Here is an 18,070-nt window from a genome sequence, read left to right as displayed (position 1 = left end):
TTAAAAACTCTAAAAAAAACTTTGTTATTAAGATTAGACATTATCTTTTCGATTTGGGAAGTAATTTTCATTATACCTTCAGAGAAGTTTCTCATTACCTAACTGGGTCCTGGGATCCATCCTTTTATTTTACAATGTGTTTTCTTAGACTTTTTCTCCCACTCAGGGCATAAGAAATCAGATAAAAATTCCAAAAAAATAGCTGTGGAAAAGGAGGCAGAAAGACTCTACTCTAGAGGTTGGCTGTGGCAATAGTTAAGCTATTTTAGGGACTGATAGGCCTGTGAACTTCTGACAAGGCAGTTGTCATGAAATAACCTTGATCTCTGATTATCCTAATACCTTTCCTCCCCTCCACTCCAAGAAAATCTGGGAATAGTATAGATTTCAGGGACTTAACCTTTTGTAGTAAATAATTTAGCTGCTGGCATCAGTGATAAGTAGTACTGAACCCCAGAGTTGAAGCCTGACTTCATTTCTAGATTAGAAATAGTTGTAGTTACAAGACGTCTAGCTTTTCTGTAATTTCTAATACAGAAGTGAGAGTCACAGTATGTTGCTCTCTTGTATGATTGATTATTCTGGCCACTGTTGTCTTGGATTATCAACTCTAATGGACTTTTCTATAATGAGTAACTAATATTAGTTGATACTTTATTATTGCATATTATTTATTTTGGGGCTAAGGTAGGGAATTGGCAGTTATTTGGGTTCTTGGTATTTAAATCACATTTTTCTATAATTTTATAAATGTTTTGAGTACTACTAGGCTCTTGGTGAATTGCTGAGTGCGTGAATCATTGGCAGCAGAAGGTCCAGGCATAAACACACATACATTTTCTAAGCTCCAGTCCCACATCTATAACTGGATGCTTCATTGGCTTCTGACTCTGTATGTCCAAAATGGAGCATTCAATTTTTCTCTCAAAACTTATCTTTCTTTCTGATTTCACCGTTAGTGGTGCCATCCAGTCTTTATTCAAAATCTTGGCTCTTGCCGCTTTCATCCCACTTGCTTCCTGTCTTCCTTTTATTTTCCCCTTGATGCAATCATAATATGCCCCTTACTGCCCCAACCTGAACCACTTCAGGAATCTCCTAATAAGACACTTCCCTTCTTCCCCAGTTCATACATGCTCCTCCTCCTTCATACAACTGTCAAACTTACCTATTTATGCATAATTTTGGGCCATGGAACTTCTCTTCTGTCTTTAAAGGCCATCCACAAACTGGCACTTTTATCTGTTTTACCTCATACAACTCCTCTGCCCAAGCCAAACTGAACAGATCTCTACCCCCTACGCTTGCCCTAAAGTTGCTCACCTCCATGCTGTCACTCACACTGTTCACTATGCTTAGAATCCTTCCTACTCTCTTATCTCTACCTTTTGAATTCCCGTCTACCCTTTAAAGCCAAACTCAGATGTCACCTTCTGCAGAGAACCTTCCTTCCTCAATCCCTCCTGGTAGATAATGACCTTTTTTATCTCCCAGGCTCACAATGCACTTTCCTCACATCTTCCTGCAGTATTATTATTAATCTAGCTATCCCCCTACTTTGTGAAGTCAGGAACTATGTCTCATCTAAACTTCTATTTTTTACTCAACCCAATGCTCTGCCTACTACAGGCATTTAATCTAGGAGGCTTTGGGGGCTGTGAATTATATACTTATGGACAAACTTTGTCCACAGTATGTAGTCTGTTTGCAAGGCTTTACTCATAGCTTCCTGAATTCAGGCAGTTATCACATAGGTAAAAAGCATAAAGAGCTATTGGGTTCTTTCTGCTTTATATTGCTGGAAAGGACTGTATAATATCTGACCAGGTCAGGTGACTGAATCAGCACCAAGAACCCAAGTATACCTGCAGAGTTTTGGCTGTGGATTTTCATAGGTTTTATTTTTCACTCATGTATCTAAATCTTCCATTTGTGTCTTCCTGTTTCCCCAAAGGCTGCTATAATGGTTTGATTTATGTGCTCAGAAATAGTAATGGAAAAATACATTGGATGTTTGCTACCAAGGATACTGTTAAAAGCTCTGCAACCATGGATCCATCCACAGGCCTCATATATGTGGGATCTCATGACCATCATGCATATGCTTTGGATATTTATGTAAGAATTCACCCCAGCATTCTCATGCATAACAAAAAGAATGTTCATTGGTAAGGTCTAGAGTGTGAAACCAGTAATGCAGTTGTGTCATTAAAAGAAGGGGAACTAATATGTGGGTGGTTGTTGCTTATTTACTTGCTATTATTTCCAGAATTTAATCGAGTGTGAGAAGAGAACAGGGAAGTGATCTAAGAAAAATAAGGGATTAACATACTCTTAAAATGTTTTAAAAAATTTTAGTCTTCTTTACCAAGTTTTCCCTAAATAAATTTCCCTAAATAAATTTGACCCTCCAAACTTCATCATATGAAGCTCTTAGAAAAATAATCTCCAAGGGATATATTTGGATCTATTAATTGTCACCTCAGCAAACCTAGTAAATATATTCTTGTATTTGCAGAAGGAGACCTGTGTTTGGAAGTCACATTGTGAAGGAACTGTCTTTTCTTCACCATGTCTAAACCTGGCAGCCCAGCACTTATACATTGCTACACTAAAAGGAGTTCTGTTGGCCTTAAATCCTGTAGGTATAAAATGATCTGGAGTAATTTTACAACTTGTATTGTTAAAAATTATATTATTTTCATTTTGAAGATACCAGAAATCACTAATACAAAATCAACTAAGCTGAGAAAATACGAAATACGGTGCATTTTTAAAAATTAAAAATCTGTTTTATTTTTTGAAATTGGCATTGACTAGCCATGATTTTTCTCCGAAATTGTTCACGTTAGGATTTCATGTTACTTTGAGGTCTTGGGATCCTCGTTATTTCCTAACCAGTTTTCTTTCCACTTTTTTATCCTTCTGGAGCTCTCAGTTTTAGAACAAATGGCAGTAGGCTAACAATTTGCATGCAGCTGTCTCTGTATTCATGTTCAGTCTACATTTATAACTTGAGAGTTGTATGAGGTAAAACAGTCAGATAAAAGTGCCTTTAAAGACAGAAAGAGAAGCCTGAACTTTACTTTGCAGTCACAAGAGTTTGTGTTTTATGATTATGCTTGCAGGAAGATATCTTAGTTTGCTTTATAAATGGTCTAGCAGAGTTCAGTGCAGTAATACTAATTACTGTGAATTTTTGTTATTGCTATTAACAGGCTACTGGAAACAGAGTCTGGACACATTCCTGTGGAAAACCTCTTTTTTCTTCCCCACAATGCAGCTTGCAATATGTTTTGGTTGGTTGTGTGGATGGAAATTTATACTGCTTTAGCCACATGGGGCAACTGGTAAGAAAACTGTTACAGTTTTCCTCTAAGTGTTTATTAAAGGTACGGTAGATACATGTTGAATAAAAATCTAGATGATATTATTTAAACCTGTAACCACTGTAGTGAGCACTTGGTCTTCATAGAATTTCCCCCTTCCTCCCATTTTAATTTATTTGAAAATGTATCTTATTGATTCCTTTTATCTTTGCTTCACAGTCATGACAGGGAGAAAGCTTACCTTAACATTCCCCTCCCCTATCATTTAATCCCAATCATATAATTTTGCAACAGAAAAATAATTAAGCAAAAGCACCTGTTTATAGTGCATCGGATAACGTATATATAACATTGTGCTCTAGTAGTTTCCTGCTTGTCCGCTGTGATTGAGGAGGTGGTAGCCTTCATCTTTGGTTTTTCAATGATTTAAGATATGGTTTCCTTTTAATGGATTTTTCTTTACATTGTTGCAGTCATTGTGTGTCTGTTCTTTCAGTTGTTTACTTTGCTTTGCCATCAGTTCATTGAAATCTTCCCAACTCTTTGAATTCCTTGTATTTGTCACTATCTTCATAGGTTTCTGAGTGGTAAATGGTACTATGGTGGATGCCAAAGACTCCATCAAGAGGCTTATTGCACTAATTTTGATCATTCTTCTTGTCCCTCTAAATTTGTAAATAAGTATTTCCAGTGGGGAGCATTTTATTATCATTTTTTTGTTTGTGAAATACTCAAGATGTTTCTGACTCCCAGACTTAATGATAAAAGTTTCATATGTAAACAGGGTCTTTATTTGCCCAGTGCTTTAATAGAGTTCCTGTGAGATTGCAAGAGTAGAGCAAGTGTAGAGAGAGGCCAGTGGGCCTACATTAATAATTGTCCAATTTTTGGTTTAAATTCTCTTCTCTAAATGTAGGAATGTTAATACCAAGATAATTGTGCTTATGAACTGTTCTGCAAGATCATGTTATAAATAAACTCATATTATACTAAGGTCCTTGTGGTACTTCCAGTAATAAACTCTTAAATGTGGTCCTAGATGGACACTCCTTAGACTACTTTCTGTGATATAAAGGGTCATGTAGTATGGTCTAATTTGTTCCCAGGGGTGGGAAACCTGCAGCCTGGAGGCCACATGTGACCCTCCAAGTCAAGTGTGGCCTTAGAACTGAATCCAAACTTCACAGAACAAATCCTGTAAAACTTGGGTGTGCTCAAAAGGACCACCACATGTGGCCTCCAGGCTGCAGGTTCCCCACCCGTATCTAGGTTTTGCCAATAGAAGAAAGGTTTAATGTAGGAGGTCAGTTAATCAGGGAAAGCCAGAAACAGGTATTTGTGTCATTAAATGACAGTGTTAAGACCTCAAAAACACTCTTAAGGCTGTTTTTATTATATGTAAATATTATAACATTAGCTTGGGGATGGTGCTTTTGATAGCTTTGTGACATTTCTTTAATGTTCATTAAAAACTTGTCTGTAGAACTTATGAACATTTAATTTTAAGATTAACTGTAAAGATATAAATAGCTTACCGTAATTTTTTATCACCTTGTATAGGTTTGGCAAATCTCTACTAATGGACCAGTCTTTTCATCCCCATGCATCTCTGATTCAATGAAGCAAGAAATCTTTTTTGGCTCCCATGATTGCTTTATCTACTGTTATAACATGGAAGGACATTTCCAGTGGAAATTTGAGGCTACTGCAAGTGTATATGGAACACCATTTACTTTCCACAACCATAATCTAAGCAATGAAATGCTGCTAGCAGCAGCATCTACTGATGGAAAACTATGGATCTTAGATGCTAAAAGAGGACAGTTACAAACAGTACATAAACTTCCTGGAGAAGTTTTCTCATCTCCTGTGATCTGGCAATCATTGCTCGTTGTTGGATGTCGAGATGATTATGTTTATTGTCTGGATTTATTGGGTGTTAATGAAAAATAACTATCAGAAATAACTAGCCTGCAGCCCTTCTTCAGTGTTATTATCAGCATCAAATGGATACATGTACAGAGAGATGTCCTTAGGTATTGTCCATATCAAAGACATTCTGGTTAATAAATGATTCATCAGGGAATGATATTTTGAATGTCCTCTGTTTGACAGGCCTGCTGAATGAGCTGGTTTCACATGTTACGCTCACTACTAGTTCTATTTCTCACTGTGTATGGTAGTCAATATATGCCGTCAGGTGTTTCAGTTGAAAAGATCTTGGGCCTGGAAATGGAGAATCGAGTGACTTATGCAAAGTCACGAAGATTAGGATAGGAAGGAGAAGGGAAATTAGAACCTTTGATTCCCATCCTAGGCTGTTTTCCCATGCATTAGATTTGTTTGTCTTTTCACCCCTATTATCTTGTACATAGTACATGTTTTTTAAAAATGCCTGTTGAATTGTATAATACGGCAGCAGGATACTTGATGAGTACAATCTCTTTGTTTGATGTTGTGCTGTTTGTTTATTTTTTCTCAGTGAGATTTACACCACACTTGGGTTTTTATTGTCAGGGATATGTGATCTTTTTATAAGTGCACAGTGTTCCTGTATTATTAGGAAGTAAAATTACTGGATGATTCTGATTATCCTATTCTCTTATCATTTTCTCTCCTACTAACATCTCTCCCCTGAGAACTATGTTAATTTAGTCTTCTATGGGCTTTAACTCTTAACTTAAGTGTTTTCTCACATATATCCTTTATGTTAACCGTGAGGAAAGTGTAATTACTTTAAAAAATTGGTCAGTTGCTTTTCCTGAAATCTCATAATGTATGATTCAAAGTAATTTCCTAACAAAATGCCTATGAATGTAATTACAGTAGTGACTCAGGTAATGGCAACAGGCTGTCCTGCTGATTTTCTTCCTGTCCTCCATCCCTAGATTGAGAATTCACCCTTGTAAATAATCTAGTCTGTATACAAATACCCTGTAAAGCTATACACACTAGAGTTTTTAGTTTTTTTATGGCTACTTTACCAAGTTCTTGAATTGGTTTTTGGTCCATGTTAGATGAATTCCAATTTGGAATACAAATCAAATTTATTTTTACTTCTAAGTACTTAGGTAATTTTTTTTCCACAGCCAGTGAGAATTGTGATGAATTATTGCCTAAAATGAAAATATTCCAGAGTTTTCTAGTTCAACAACTATTGTAAGTGGATTTAATGAAATTCCATTTTCAGATAGTCAATGAAAACACTAGATAAAAACTACATTTTGAAATGAGATCATTTTGCCACTGAAGCACTTACAGATTTTTTTATTGAAAGACCTTCTCCTTCCCTTTCCCCCCAACCATAACGGACAATTTACATTAAAACCATATACAACCAAAATCTATAGTTAAAATTACAGTAATGTATTCTTCTCATCATCTCTTGACTTAATTTTATTATTGGTAAAAACATTGCTGGGCACCTGTAGCTTTCTAAAGATTCTGCTTTGAAATAGTTAAGTAAAACTAAGAAGAGACACAATTCATACTGCACATTTGCTGATAACTGACTGGATTATAATTTAGTAGGAATTAATGAACATGTATAAGAAACAACTGTACTTGGAAAATTTAAAAAGTAAACAAAAAACTCAGTTGTACATGTTTTCTAATTTTACACATAATTCTATGAACAAAGTTTAATGATATATAATCTTGTCAAAAGAAGAGTATGTAAATGGCTAAAGGTATAAAAACACACACACCCCAATATATTCCAACATAGTGGTCATCAATTTTTTAAACATTTTTACTGACTCTTTAACAGATTCATCAGTAACTTAAAAAAGAGCAACAACATAGTTCCCAACTGTTGATCAAAAATGACTACAGCGAAAGTAAAGCAAAGTAACACTTCATTGGTATTTAGTGCAAATCTGGAGTGATTTTTACATGAGATGTTAAACATGTACACTTGAAAACTGTAAAAATGCCAAGGACTGCGAGTGACATGAATTTACCCTTATCTTCTTAGACTCTGGAAGTTGGTTACTAGATTTTCTTTCTTTTTAAAACAGGGTCCATGTGGTTTAGCAATCCTTTTCATTTTGGTGATTTTTTTGATGATCTCAATTTTGTCCTAAGCTTTTGAAACAGTAAGAACTTCCTGACATTCTTTGTAATGTCTTGTGCCTCTTTCCTTTAGCAAGCTCTGACTTTTATGGGATCCAAAGCTGATAGACTGGAGGAAAAAGAACACCACTTCACTGTAGGAAATAGTGTAATTGTAGAATGCTAGGGCTCTAAAGGGAGATTTTCATCAAGAAACATTACATTAGTGGGTAAACCACTGATTATCAACAAATGCATTCATCTACAATTTTTAAACATGGACATCAGGATTAAAGAACATGCAGGGAAATAGCAACTGCTTCTTATGTCATGAAAGTTTAAATTTGGAATGACTAACCACGTGATGGTCCAATTTGTATGAGAAAAAAACCCAAGGATGCAGCCACTTCATTTTAACAGATGTGTGCCAGTTGCCACAACTGAGGAAAGGAGAATGCTAGCTACTTGGTAAATAACTGTACTTCTGTCTTGGGTACAATGGTCGCATCCTGCATACTAAGTAAGCATAAAAGAGAGTAATGATGAATGCTAATAGCAGCTTTTGTTAGAAGGGGAATCCTGTGAATGTTTATGAATGCATCTTTTGGAATCAGAACCTACAGGTAAAGGGAATAGGTAGGTACTCTATATTAAAAATTGTGGAAAAATTTTGACCTTTTTGGTATATGCAGTAGATGCAAAAGCAATTAAAAAAACTATTACAATTCTGATTTTGAGACCACCAAAGTTCTTTCTTTGTTTACACATTTGAAAGCAAAAAACAAAGCCTACAAAATGAACTTATGCCTATAAGATTTGTTATTTTTTAAGGTTGCAAAGTGTAAATCTTTGAATTTATAGCCTACTGAATGACTCCAAATTTGAATGGCTAACTTAGGAAACCTATTTTCATCTGCATTTCTTGAGATCTCTAAGTGTTAGGGACATAAGGGCTTAAATAAGGCCTAGCCAAGAGATCCAGTCCAATGCCTTCTTATTTTTTGGAGAAGGAAGCCTACTCAAAGCCTAGTGAAGCAGCTCACCCTAGATTGCTGTGAAGGCCAAGATCATTTTTGGATGAACAGCCTTTCTTCTCTGCTCCAAATTTAAAAGGCTGCTTTGGGTTAATTTTTAGAGGTATTCTCCTGTGGTCCCCCTCCCTAGGGGGCACTTAAAATTTTGGAATTTGTGGGAAAATTCATGAAAATAGGATTCAGGCATAAGAATTGGAAGTTTTCTCCAAACTCAAGTGTGTGATATGAAGTATAGGAAGAGGCTTTGGAGTCACACCACTCCCTCCTAGCTGCTGCCAGATGCCCACTCAGGGAAAGATACCCTTTCTAGGTATATATGACCCTTTCATCACCTATAGAAAAGTATAGATACCCTCCCAAGCTCTAGCAATTTTGTATTAGTTTCAAAGGGTCATCTAAGGAAATAAAGATCAAAAAGTGGCCAAACTACAAGTTATTATCGGAAAGGGGGGGAGTAGTGGGAGAGAGATAGGGAGAGGTAATTGGCCTGGAGCTTTAGCTGTGGCCCCTGGGACAGAGCTTTGTCTTTAGAAATGGGAGGCTCTCAGAGCTTTAGGCCCTAGAGTTGTGCAAATGTGTTTTGTTTTTTAAATAGTGAATTACATAAAGAAACAACAGTTCAGTTTCTAATAGTTATTTTGGATCCTGGAGGACATGCTTCTTTTTCTGCTCAAGTTCTTCACCCCATGTAAAAAAATAAATAAAAAGGGCAAAGTAGGAGTTGTCACTAAGCAATACGAATCAGCCCACGTGACTACTTAATAATCTGTGGACAGTCACTCCAGGCCTTGGCTTTCCTTTTGGCCAAGGCCAACCAGGCTGGTTCTGTTGACACTGGGGCAGCATCCGGTGTGGAGAATCTCTTTGGGACTTCTTTCACCAGTGATGCAGGCGTAGCAGAATCTGAGATGTCCACTGTGTTTGGGGAGTGTTTTGGGTTTTTGGAAAAAAAAGAAAAAAAAAAATCAGTACAATGCAGATAACTGTCCTGTATCAGCACACCCTTTTCATCTCATGTTGTAGCTGTGTACTTAGTAACTTTTGAAGCTTATTAGGTGTGTGAACGTGGGAAAGATAGTTAGTCAGAAGGAGAAAACGTTGAGCATCTCTTAACATGTAGAAGACTGAGGAATTGGGAAACAAGGAAACCCTCAGCTTGCATCTTACACATACAGAATTACATGGGCCACAGTGTAATCACCTCTAACATTCAAGCTTTGTTCACTGCTAAAAAGAAATGGGTCAGTTTTGTCATTCTGGTCAATGACCAGTGAATTAATTAAAAACAAAGTACTCATTTATTGTATTTACTTGGACTTATTTTTTGTACTTATTTGTTGGATTGAATTTATTGAATTGAAATATTTAATTCAATTTAAATGATTATTCCAGTAGATAGCAACAGTCTTGACTTAACTGTTATTTTCCAGAACGAGGCAGAAAAAGGTTCTGCCTTTGGTACTATCATGATTAAAGAATTTAGATCTTAGATTTTTAGATGTTGGAATTTATATATTAGTACATCCAATATGGTATTTTGTACCTCCTCCATTCTGTTACTCGTTCCTCATGTATTAGAAGATATGTTTCAGATACTTTTGCCAATAACAAGGGAAACCCTTTGCCAGTTAACATTTGCCTTAAGAATTGCTTTGGAGAGTGGGTTGAAGATGTAGCAACCGATACTTTTGGAGAAAGAGATGAATCTCATAAGCCTAGTTTATAAATGGCCATCTTTCAGGATGACCGTATATCAAGTGACCAAGATTTAGTGTGCCAAAATCAGACAAAATCAAACATTAAATCTGCAAATTATTTTCCTCTTTGGATTCCTGAGGTCTTTTCAGATGCAAGAATTTAATAGGGATGAACGCAAGGTCTTTATACTTGGATTAAAAAAACTGACTTACATAATGAAGGGAGGCATGGTTAGAAGTCTGAGAAATATGTGGGGGTTTTAATGGACTCACTAAGAGTCAGTAGTGTGATGTGGCAGTCAGAAAAGCTAATCTGTTGATCTTAGGCTGCATTAAAATAGATACAGCTTCTAGGAAGAAGGAGGTACTTTGCCCAGGTCAGAACACATCTGGAGCTGCACGTTCAGACATAACATTTTTGAAATGGCCAATGTGGGACCTTTTTTGCTTCACTATGCCTATTTTGTTGCAAGCTTTTAAATTTCTTTCCATGGTGGCAGAGGCACAGGTAGGGTTATGGTTCAACCTCCCCTTCCCCCCAAAAGAAAACAGAATGAAGGACACTAGGAATCATGGACCAACTGGATATATTTAATAGTTGCATATTGAATTTGTTATATACTTGAAAAGGACAAGCATTGCACAGTGGAAGATTACAGTTCTGTAATGTATATTTCCATATATTTTTATTTTGTTTTTTTTGTTTTTAAATTCTGATCTTTAAAAAATGGGGGGGGAAGGGGAGAAAAGATCAGGGTTCATATAACTAGTATTTTTTATTTAAAATAGTCTCTGGGGTAGAATGCCATTTACTTGTCAAAACTCCAAAAGGTTAGATCTACTCTAAACATGTAAACATACTCTAAACAGTTTTTAATGTACTAACTGAATTCCATGAGTGTATGGATTACTCATGGCTGTGCAGCTTCACTTTAAAAAAAATTATTAGACTAGTTCTCTTTGGTCCCACAGGACAGACCTAGGGGCAACAAATCTAAGTTTCAGAAAGGCAAATTGAAACTTGATGGAAGGAAAAACAGAATTCTAATAACCAGAAAAGTGCCATAAGCTATTTTGGAAAGTAGTGGGTTCCCCATCTGGAGGTCCTCAAGCAAAAAGTATACATGGTATACTTGAATATATGGTGGAGAAAATTCTTATGATTACTGGTTACACTAATGGTCTCCTTTAAAATTTTATGGTTCTGTGATCACTCAAGTGGGTAAGCCAATAGTGAAAACTGCTGTCATGTTTCACTCACTAAATGAGCAAAATCGGAACAAAACTCAACACTTTATCCTATATATACATAACCTTAAATTACAGCCTGTCAAGGGAGCAGGCTAGAAGGCAGTTCTGTTTATTGAACCCAATGAAGCAAGTGAACATTCTGACCTGTCACAGATGTAGGAAGAGTGTTGGACTTCTTCAGGTGTTCTCTGCGCTCTAGCCTGGAGACGGCAGTCTCAATCTTCTTCTCATCATCCTGAGCAGTGGATTTATGGAGGGAACCTGTTCTGCTAATATTGGTGCTTTCAGGCTGCTGGCTGACTCCAGCCTGGAAGGAAAAGGAGTAAAAAAAAAAAAACAACAAAGTGAAGGTTCCCTTCATTCCCAGTGGCTCCTACCCTGGAGGTGTACTGGAATCTGCTTGGACCAGCTGGAGAGATGATTTTAAATTTTCCACATGAGCTTTTATACCTCAGATATTAGGTAATGCTACAAATCAGAGAATACTTTATTGTTTTGTCAATTATCTAAAAAAAGTGATGGAGAAAACGTTTCTAAAACAGATTAAACTTAAAAGTTTGTACATTTGTGGGTGGGAAAAGAGCCAGTTGTGAAACACCAGCACAATCCTTCCTGTAGCTACCCCTCAAGTTTAGATAGTTAAGATAAAAATAAGGAATGTAGATTCCCCTTTGGATCTTCTGGTATCTCCTCCCCTTCATCAGTAAATCAGCAAAAGATAGGGATCTGAGTTTTTAGTAGTTACATCAATTTCTTTGTCTCCTCTCTAGTATCCTCTTGAATATCTCAGTGTAAGATGCCTAAAGTAGGAAAATACTTTCTTCTAGCTCTTGAATATGATAAACATCAGGTGTAGCTGACCCTAGATCCTCAGAGGCAACTATTTGCTTTTTCACCTCCTCTGACTTAATAGTATTTCATTTTTTTCCAATCACATGTAAAGACAGTTTTCAACATTCACTTTTATGAGATTTTTGAGTTCCAAATTTTTTCTCTCCCTTCCCTTACCCTCCCCAAGACAGCAAGCACTCTGATATAGGTTATACATATCCAATCATATTAAACATTTTCACATTAGTCATGTGAGAAAGAAGAATCCGAACAAAAGGGAAAAACCACAAGAAAGAAAAAAATGACAAAAGTGAAAACAGCCTGCTTCGATCTACATTTTGCTCCATAATTCTTTCTCGGGATGTGGACAGCATTTTCCATCACGAGTCGTGGAATTGTCTTAGATCATTATTTTGCTGAAAAGAGGGAAGGCTATCTGTCATAGTTTGATCACTGCCCAATGTGGCTGTCCCTGTGTACAGTGTTCTCCTGGTTCTGCTCATTTCACTCAGCATCAGTTCATGCAAGACTTTCTAGGTTAATCACTTGCTCTTCTCACCCCAGTGCCCTAAATTAAGATATTTCTTTCTTATGTCCTATACTTCGCTATATAACGATTAAGAAAAATGCTTTGCTAGTAGATATATGCCTCCATGGAATCTTACCGTTATTGCCTGTTGAAATCATAGTGATTTCGCAGTGTAAATATTTTTCCTTGTTTAACCTTTAAAAAGTGAGTTTTTCTGCCTAATTTGTTTTTTCTTTGTTCCACTCAGCTTTCCATTTTTCTCCTATCCACTGCCCAAACTGGTCTAAAAAAAAGGAAATGGTGGTGGAGTCTTGGAGATATTGCTTTTGAGTAGATGTTGAATCTAGCATGTCATGAATCTGGGGATAGCTTTTAGGGGAATTCAAGATGGAGAGGCTTTGAATGTTATACAGGATGGAGCTCAGTGAAAAGAATAAGGATCTACAATTCCATTCAATCCAAACAAAAATGTGTTAAGTTCTGCTTTGTGCAAAGCACCCCTCTCTCAGATGGTCTACTCACATTGCTTTTAGATACCCTTTCTGCTTGTTTGGCCTCCCTCGCTTGCTTTCTCTCCTCTCTGGTAGCCTGCTGCTCCCTGAATCCTTTTTGCTTCTGCAGTGCTAACGTAACCCACTGTGGCTGCGCAGTCTCAGTTTTCTCCACTGGTTTCGAGCCTTCTAAAGAGTGCCAGCTCTGAAGCACTGGCTTTTCTGTGGGAAAGAAAAAAGCAAATAAAGACATGATTTGCAATGAAAGACTCACTTCATCTCAGTCCCCATAGAACGCAGAAACAATGCAGACAGATTCCGAGTCAGTGTTTCAACTTGATCTCACTTTAAGATCTTGTGAAACACCTTTTCTAAGACAAAAAAGACATCCCATCACGGTGAAGAAGCTACCCTCCCTAAACTCTAATACTTCAGAAGCTATTTGATTCCAGCAATGCGAGTACTCCTTACACCAAGACAAAGGATACAATCTGCCTGTCTTTGCCATCTCTTTGAGCTTTGATGGCCAATAAAAATCATTCCAAGGTGGCTACTCTGGAGATGAAACCGTTAATTTAGCTAGGCTGCTCTGCTTCCATAGTACTGGATCCATACTCGAAACCATCCCAGCTTATCAGATCTGGCCAGGGTTTGTGCTCTCTTAGGAAAACCTTCTTGAACCCCGGGTCACTTTCATACCACAGTGAGCCATCAGGGCAGAATGGTTGGGGAAGATCTTTCCTCCCAAAACCAGCATTGAAAAAGTGACTATTCTATTGACTAGCAGTCCCCATGGGAAATCTTTTCATGTGCAGTATACATGGAGCACTTTAGAATCTCAAAGCTGTAAAAGACCTAAGGAGGGGAGCTAGTCTAACTCCCTCAGAGCTGAGGAGTCAGAGGTCCAGAAAACTTACTGGACTTCATTATGCCACACTGTCTCCTTAGAGTGGGAGGCAGGTTAAATAACAATTCAAGCTCCCTTGCTTTCTTTATCTGTAGGTACCTACAGATGTCCATGTCACCCCTGTAAACCCCATGACAGCAGAGGACTTTTCTGAACTTGTGCCTAGCACATGGCAGAACTTAATAAATACTTGTGATCTTTTGATATTAGTTCTATGGGAATGTTCACCAAGACACACAGTACAGAGCATACTGTCTTTTGTTAATCTGAGGATCTAGTTGACAGAAAGTGACACCATGTTGTGACCCACCTAAATAACAGGAAGTTCCAGCATACCCAGTACCGGTTTAATCAGCGTTGTTTAGGCAAGGGATGTAAAGCTTTCTTGATTATAATCAGCTTAGCAAACCTTTAGGTGAGGTACGAAATGACAGCAAATTTTCCTAATCACAATGCACTTGCGGTTAAACGGTGTGGGGTGTTTGCAGTCCAGACCACCCCCTGATTGACTGCTCCTAAGATCCTCTCCCATTTGGTCCCTGTGAATTGATCCAGCAACCCCAATCAGATATAAAGACAGAGACCCAAAGATCTGGGCTCTTGACTGGGGTATGCATCCATTGTATGCCTGCGCCCCTGTTCATTTGTGTGCTTGTGGGATGGTAGGATTGGGCAGCTTCATGCTTACATGCCTGTGAATAATTAATTACCCGACGTGTGATCTTTGGAGTAAATTATGTTCCTGCTTGGTATGTCACCCATGATTTCTTCACAGTTAAGCAAACTTTGTAATCTTAAATCCCCTGATTTAGGCTCAGGTTAGAACCACAAAGTTTTTAAGGCTCATCTCTTAGGAGAATTATTGTTGAAAATGTTTCTGAAATGTACAGATCTCTTTCCTGCTTCAAGTCTACAGAAAGTTTTTTGCTGTAGAGCTGGCAATGCTGGCATATTCCAGGGTAACACGATACTCGACTGACTTGGGAGACATCCCAGGCACAATCCTATGTATTATTCCAGTAGGAATATCTTCAATTCTATTGAAATCGGGGTTCACTTTTTTCCCTTTCCATGATTTCCAGTACAAAGTGCAGGAACTGTTTAAAATTTTAAAAAAAAATCTTCCTGAATCAGGCTAATTGAGGAGATTAGTCTGCATTAGCCAAAATAATAATAAAACAAAATAAAATAAAATATCAACTTTGGATTATAACGAGAAGTACAATTTTAATACTTCATAGCACATCTAGTGATTCAAACTGACAGTTAATAAAGGATTTCTGAGTAGTTCCCTCTGAACCTTTTTTAATGAATAGATGAGTAATTACATGTTTTTAAGGCACACTGAAGTTCCCTGAAATTGTTTAACTCTCTCATGGAGGTTTCAATTATCCCCTGTAATGCCACCATAACTTAGTGAGTAAAGCCTTTCTTCCTATATTCAGTAAAAGTAAACAAGTTCAACCCAAATTAAATGATTAAAAATTCCAAATTAGAAGAGTACAAACTAACAGAGTTTTATTGTACCTCTACACTACTGGCCATAAGCAATTTAGTTTAATTCAACAAACATCTGTCTACCATGATCAAGGCACTGTGCTAAGCCCTGGTGATACAAGGATGAAATACGACACAGTCTCTGCCCAAAGGTTGCTAACAGCATAATAGGAAGGATTACTCCAAGAAGACTACTTGGAGGGTTGGATTTGGAGTCAGGAATACATGTTCAGATCCCACCTCCGGAAACAGGAAGAATCTACCAGCCACCTCTTAGAAGAAACTCCAAAATGAAAATTCCAAGGAATGTTATAAATGAGAGTCAGAGTTTCTGGATCAAAGAAAAAATACTGCAAGCAGTTAGAAAGAATTCAAGTACTAAGGAATTTTAGCAGCTGCAATTGTAAAGAAGAGCTTGGAATATGCTATTCTAGGAGGAAAATGAGATAGGCTTACACCCAAGTCTGGCAGGGGTAAAAATAGACTCTTAATGAAATAGAGGACTTCGAAGTAATCGTGATGAAAAGACCAGAGCCGTGTAGAAACTTAGAAGGTCAAAAACAAGCGTCAAGAGAAGCAAAGGGACGTCAAACAAGGATAAACCACTTACGTTCAAATGTGGGAAAAAAGATGATACGTGTCCCCTCTGAACCCCCTCATCATCCGAGTCACAGAGGGAATCTAACTGGAAGTTTTGGGAATAATTCTGTTAAGTCTTGATCTTAAAAGAACGGAAAGGGAGGAGAAGAGGCATTGCTAGGAGAGGAAAAGGAGGAGGTTCGGGAAAACTACCTTCACATAATCAGGTGTGAAAGTAAACATCTCTACAAACAAGAATAACGGCTGACTCTTGAACCTCACCCTCCTCTGACTGGGTCAAAGGAGGGAAGTTGGTTACAGAAATAGCTTTCACTCAACAGGCAAACAGCAGGGAAAGGCGACAAGGAGAATTACTGGGACAGTAGACTACAGGAGCGATTAATCCTAAGTAAAAACAAACTCTAAAGATATGCAAAAATATTTCTAACTTTTTGGAGTGGCAAAGAATTAGAAACTGAGGGGTGCCCATCAATTGGGAAACGGCTGAACTAATGGTAGCATGTAAAATATGATGGAATATCATTGTGTTACAAGACTTCATGAGACTTCAGAGAAACCTGAGAAGCCTTATATGAAATGATGCACAGTAAAATGAGCACAACCAGAGCAGTTTACATAATGATAACAATGTTGTAAAGACAAACCGTTTCGAAGGGTTTAAGGGCTTTGATCAGTGTAATGACTGACCATAATTCCAGAGGACTTACAAATGAAACATGCCACTCACTTGATTATAGAGAGGTGCAAGACTCAGTGCTGAACAAGACTTACTCATTTTTTTGGTAGCTCATGTAGAAATTTGTTTTGCTTGACTGTTTAGAACATGATGTGCTTATCATGGGCATTTTGTTTTTCTTTTTTAAAGAGGGGAGAAAAGGCATATTTTAGGTGGTTAAAAATTAATTTCTTAAAAAAGAGATGGCGATGTGCCAGGCATCGTGTAAAGTGCTGAGGATGGATAAAGAGAAAACTGCATTCAAGGAGATAATATTATTTTGGGGCAGAAACAACATGTGTGCATATAAGTAAATGTGAGATGATTATATACATAAAATATATATAAATACACATACAAACATATATGTATACATATTTCTGCACATACGCATATGGTAGATACAAAGCAATTTTGGGGAAGCATTAGCAGCTGAGGGGATCAGGAAAGGTCTCAATCAGGAAATAATACAAGCTGAGCAGCAAAGATCCTTTATCTTCCATCTGGACCAAGTACAGGATAACAACACTCTGCCAACTTATTTCAAAAGCAAAATGAACCTAAGTTTAAATCGGGAACAAATGCAGATGAGTTTAGGAGTTCTCATCCCTGCTGATGATCCAAAGAAAAGGACAATCCACTTTCCCATATTAGCTCTTTTTGGGTCCTTTTCTTCCTGCTTTTTCTCCCTTTCAGTGATTCTGGAACATCAAGAGATGCCAATTTGTCCTGGAAGACAGGGATTTGGGGATTTCTTTTGACAGTTGTTTCTCCTACCGTTGTCCTTCAAAATTCTTTATTTTAATGTCCCTTTGTGAGAGAAAAGCAGTCTGAATTGCTGACAGACTTTTTAATCCAGTAGTTTTTTTCTAACCTCATTCATTCTGATTTGAGTCACTATGGCATGGAGCCAGATACTACCATATTCCTTCTTTTGGAAAATGATACATATTGGAACTGTGACTAACCAGAGTCCAGCTGACCAAGTCTGTCAATGACCTGGATTGATTCATTTTGTTGGCAGAGGTAGCGGAGGTGGGAAGTAGAAGAAAAATTACTACACTGAAGAAAAATGTGACTGTACTATAATGGGAGGTGATGGTCTGGCTACACTCTAGAAAGGATTGTCATCTGTT

The 18,070-nt window shown here is 37.4% G+C and overlaps 2 protein-coding genes across 7 annotated transcripts in view; one reads left to right on the top strand and one right to left on the bottom strand.

Moving 5' to 3' along the window:
• AASDH (aminoadipate-semialdehyde dehydrogenase) overlaps positions 1-5,415 on the top strand; it is a 31,606-nt gene extending 26,191 nt beyond the window's left edge. For 3 of the 4 annotated variants that reach the window (XM_072620824.1, XM_072620823.1, XM_072620825.1), the window contains 4 exons: positions 1,955-2,118; positions 2,519-2,641; positions 3,219-3,350; positions 4,890-5,415. In XM_072620824.1, coding sequence (XP_072476925.1) covers positions 1,955-2,118; positions 2,519-2,641; positions 3,219-3,350; positions 4,890-5,282 — 812 coding nt within the window. In that variant the 3' untranslated portion in view covers positions 5,283-5,415. Of the gene's footprint in view, positions 1-1,954; positions 2,119-2,518; positions 2,642-3,218; positions 3,351-4,889 lie in introns of those variants that run through there. The other variant, XR_011969606.1, reaches the window with a different exon arrangement.
• A 1,165-nt stretch (positions 5,416-6,580) lies between these two features.
• CRACD (capping protein inhibiting regulator of actin dynamics) overlaps positions 6,581-18,070 on the bottom strand; it is a 69,599-nt gene continuing 58,109 nt past the window's right edge. For all 3 annotated transcript variants that reach the window (XM_072620820.1, XM_072620819.1, XM_072620818.1), the window contains 3 exons: positions 13,247-13,437; positions 11,509-11,671; positions 6,581-9,331 (listed from right to left, as the gene is read on the bottom strand). In XM_072620820.1, the coding sequence (XP_072476921.1) occupies positions 9,171-9,331; positions 11,509-11,671; positions 13,247-13,437 (515 nt within the window). In that variant the 3' untranslated portion in view covers positions 6,581-9,170. The remainder of the gene's footprint in view (positions 9,332-11,508; positions 11,672-13,246; positions 13,438-18,070) is intronic.

Source organism: Notamacropus eugenii, chromosome 6, assembly GCF_028372415.1.
Source record: "Notamacropus eugenii isolate mMacEug1 chromosome 6, mMacEug1.pri_v2, whole genome shotgun sequence".
NCBI lineage: Eukaryota > Metazoa > Chordata > Mammalia > Diprotodontia > Macropodidae > Notamacropus > Notamacropus eugenii.
The sequence above is the reverse complement of the archived record's forward strand: the minus strand, read 5'-3'. Positions and strand labels throughout refer to the sequence as shown.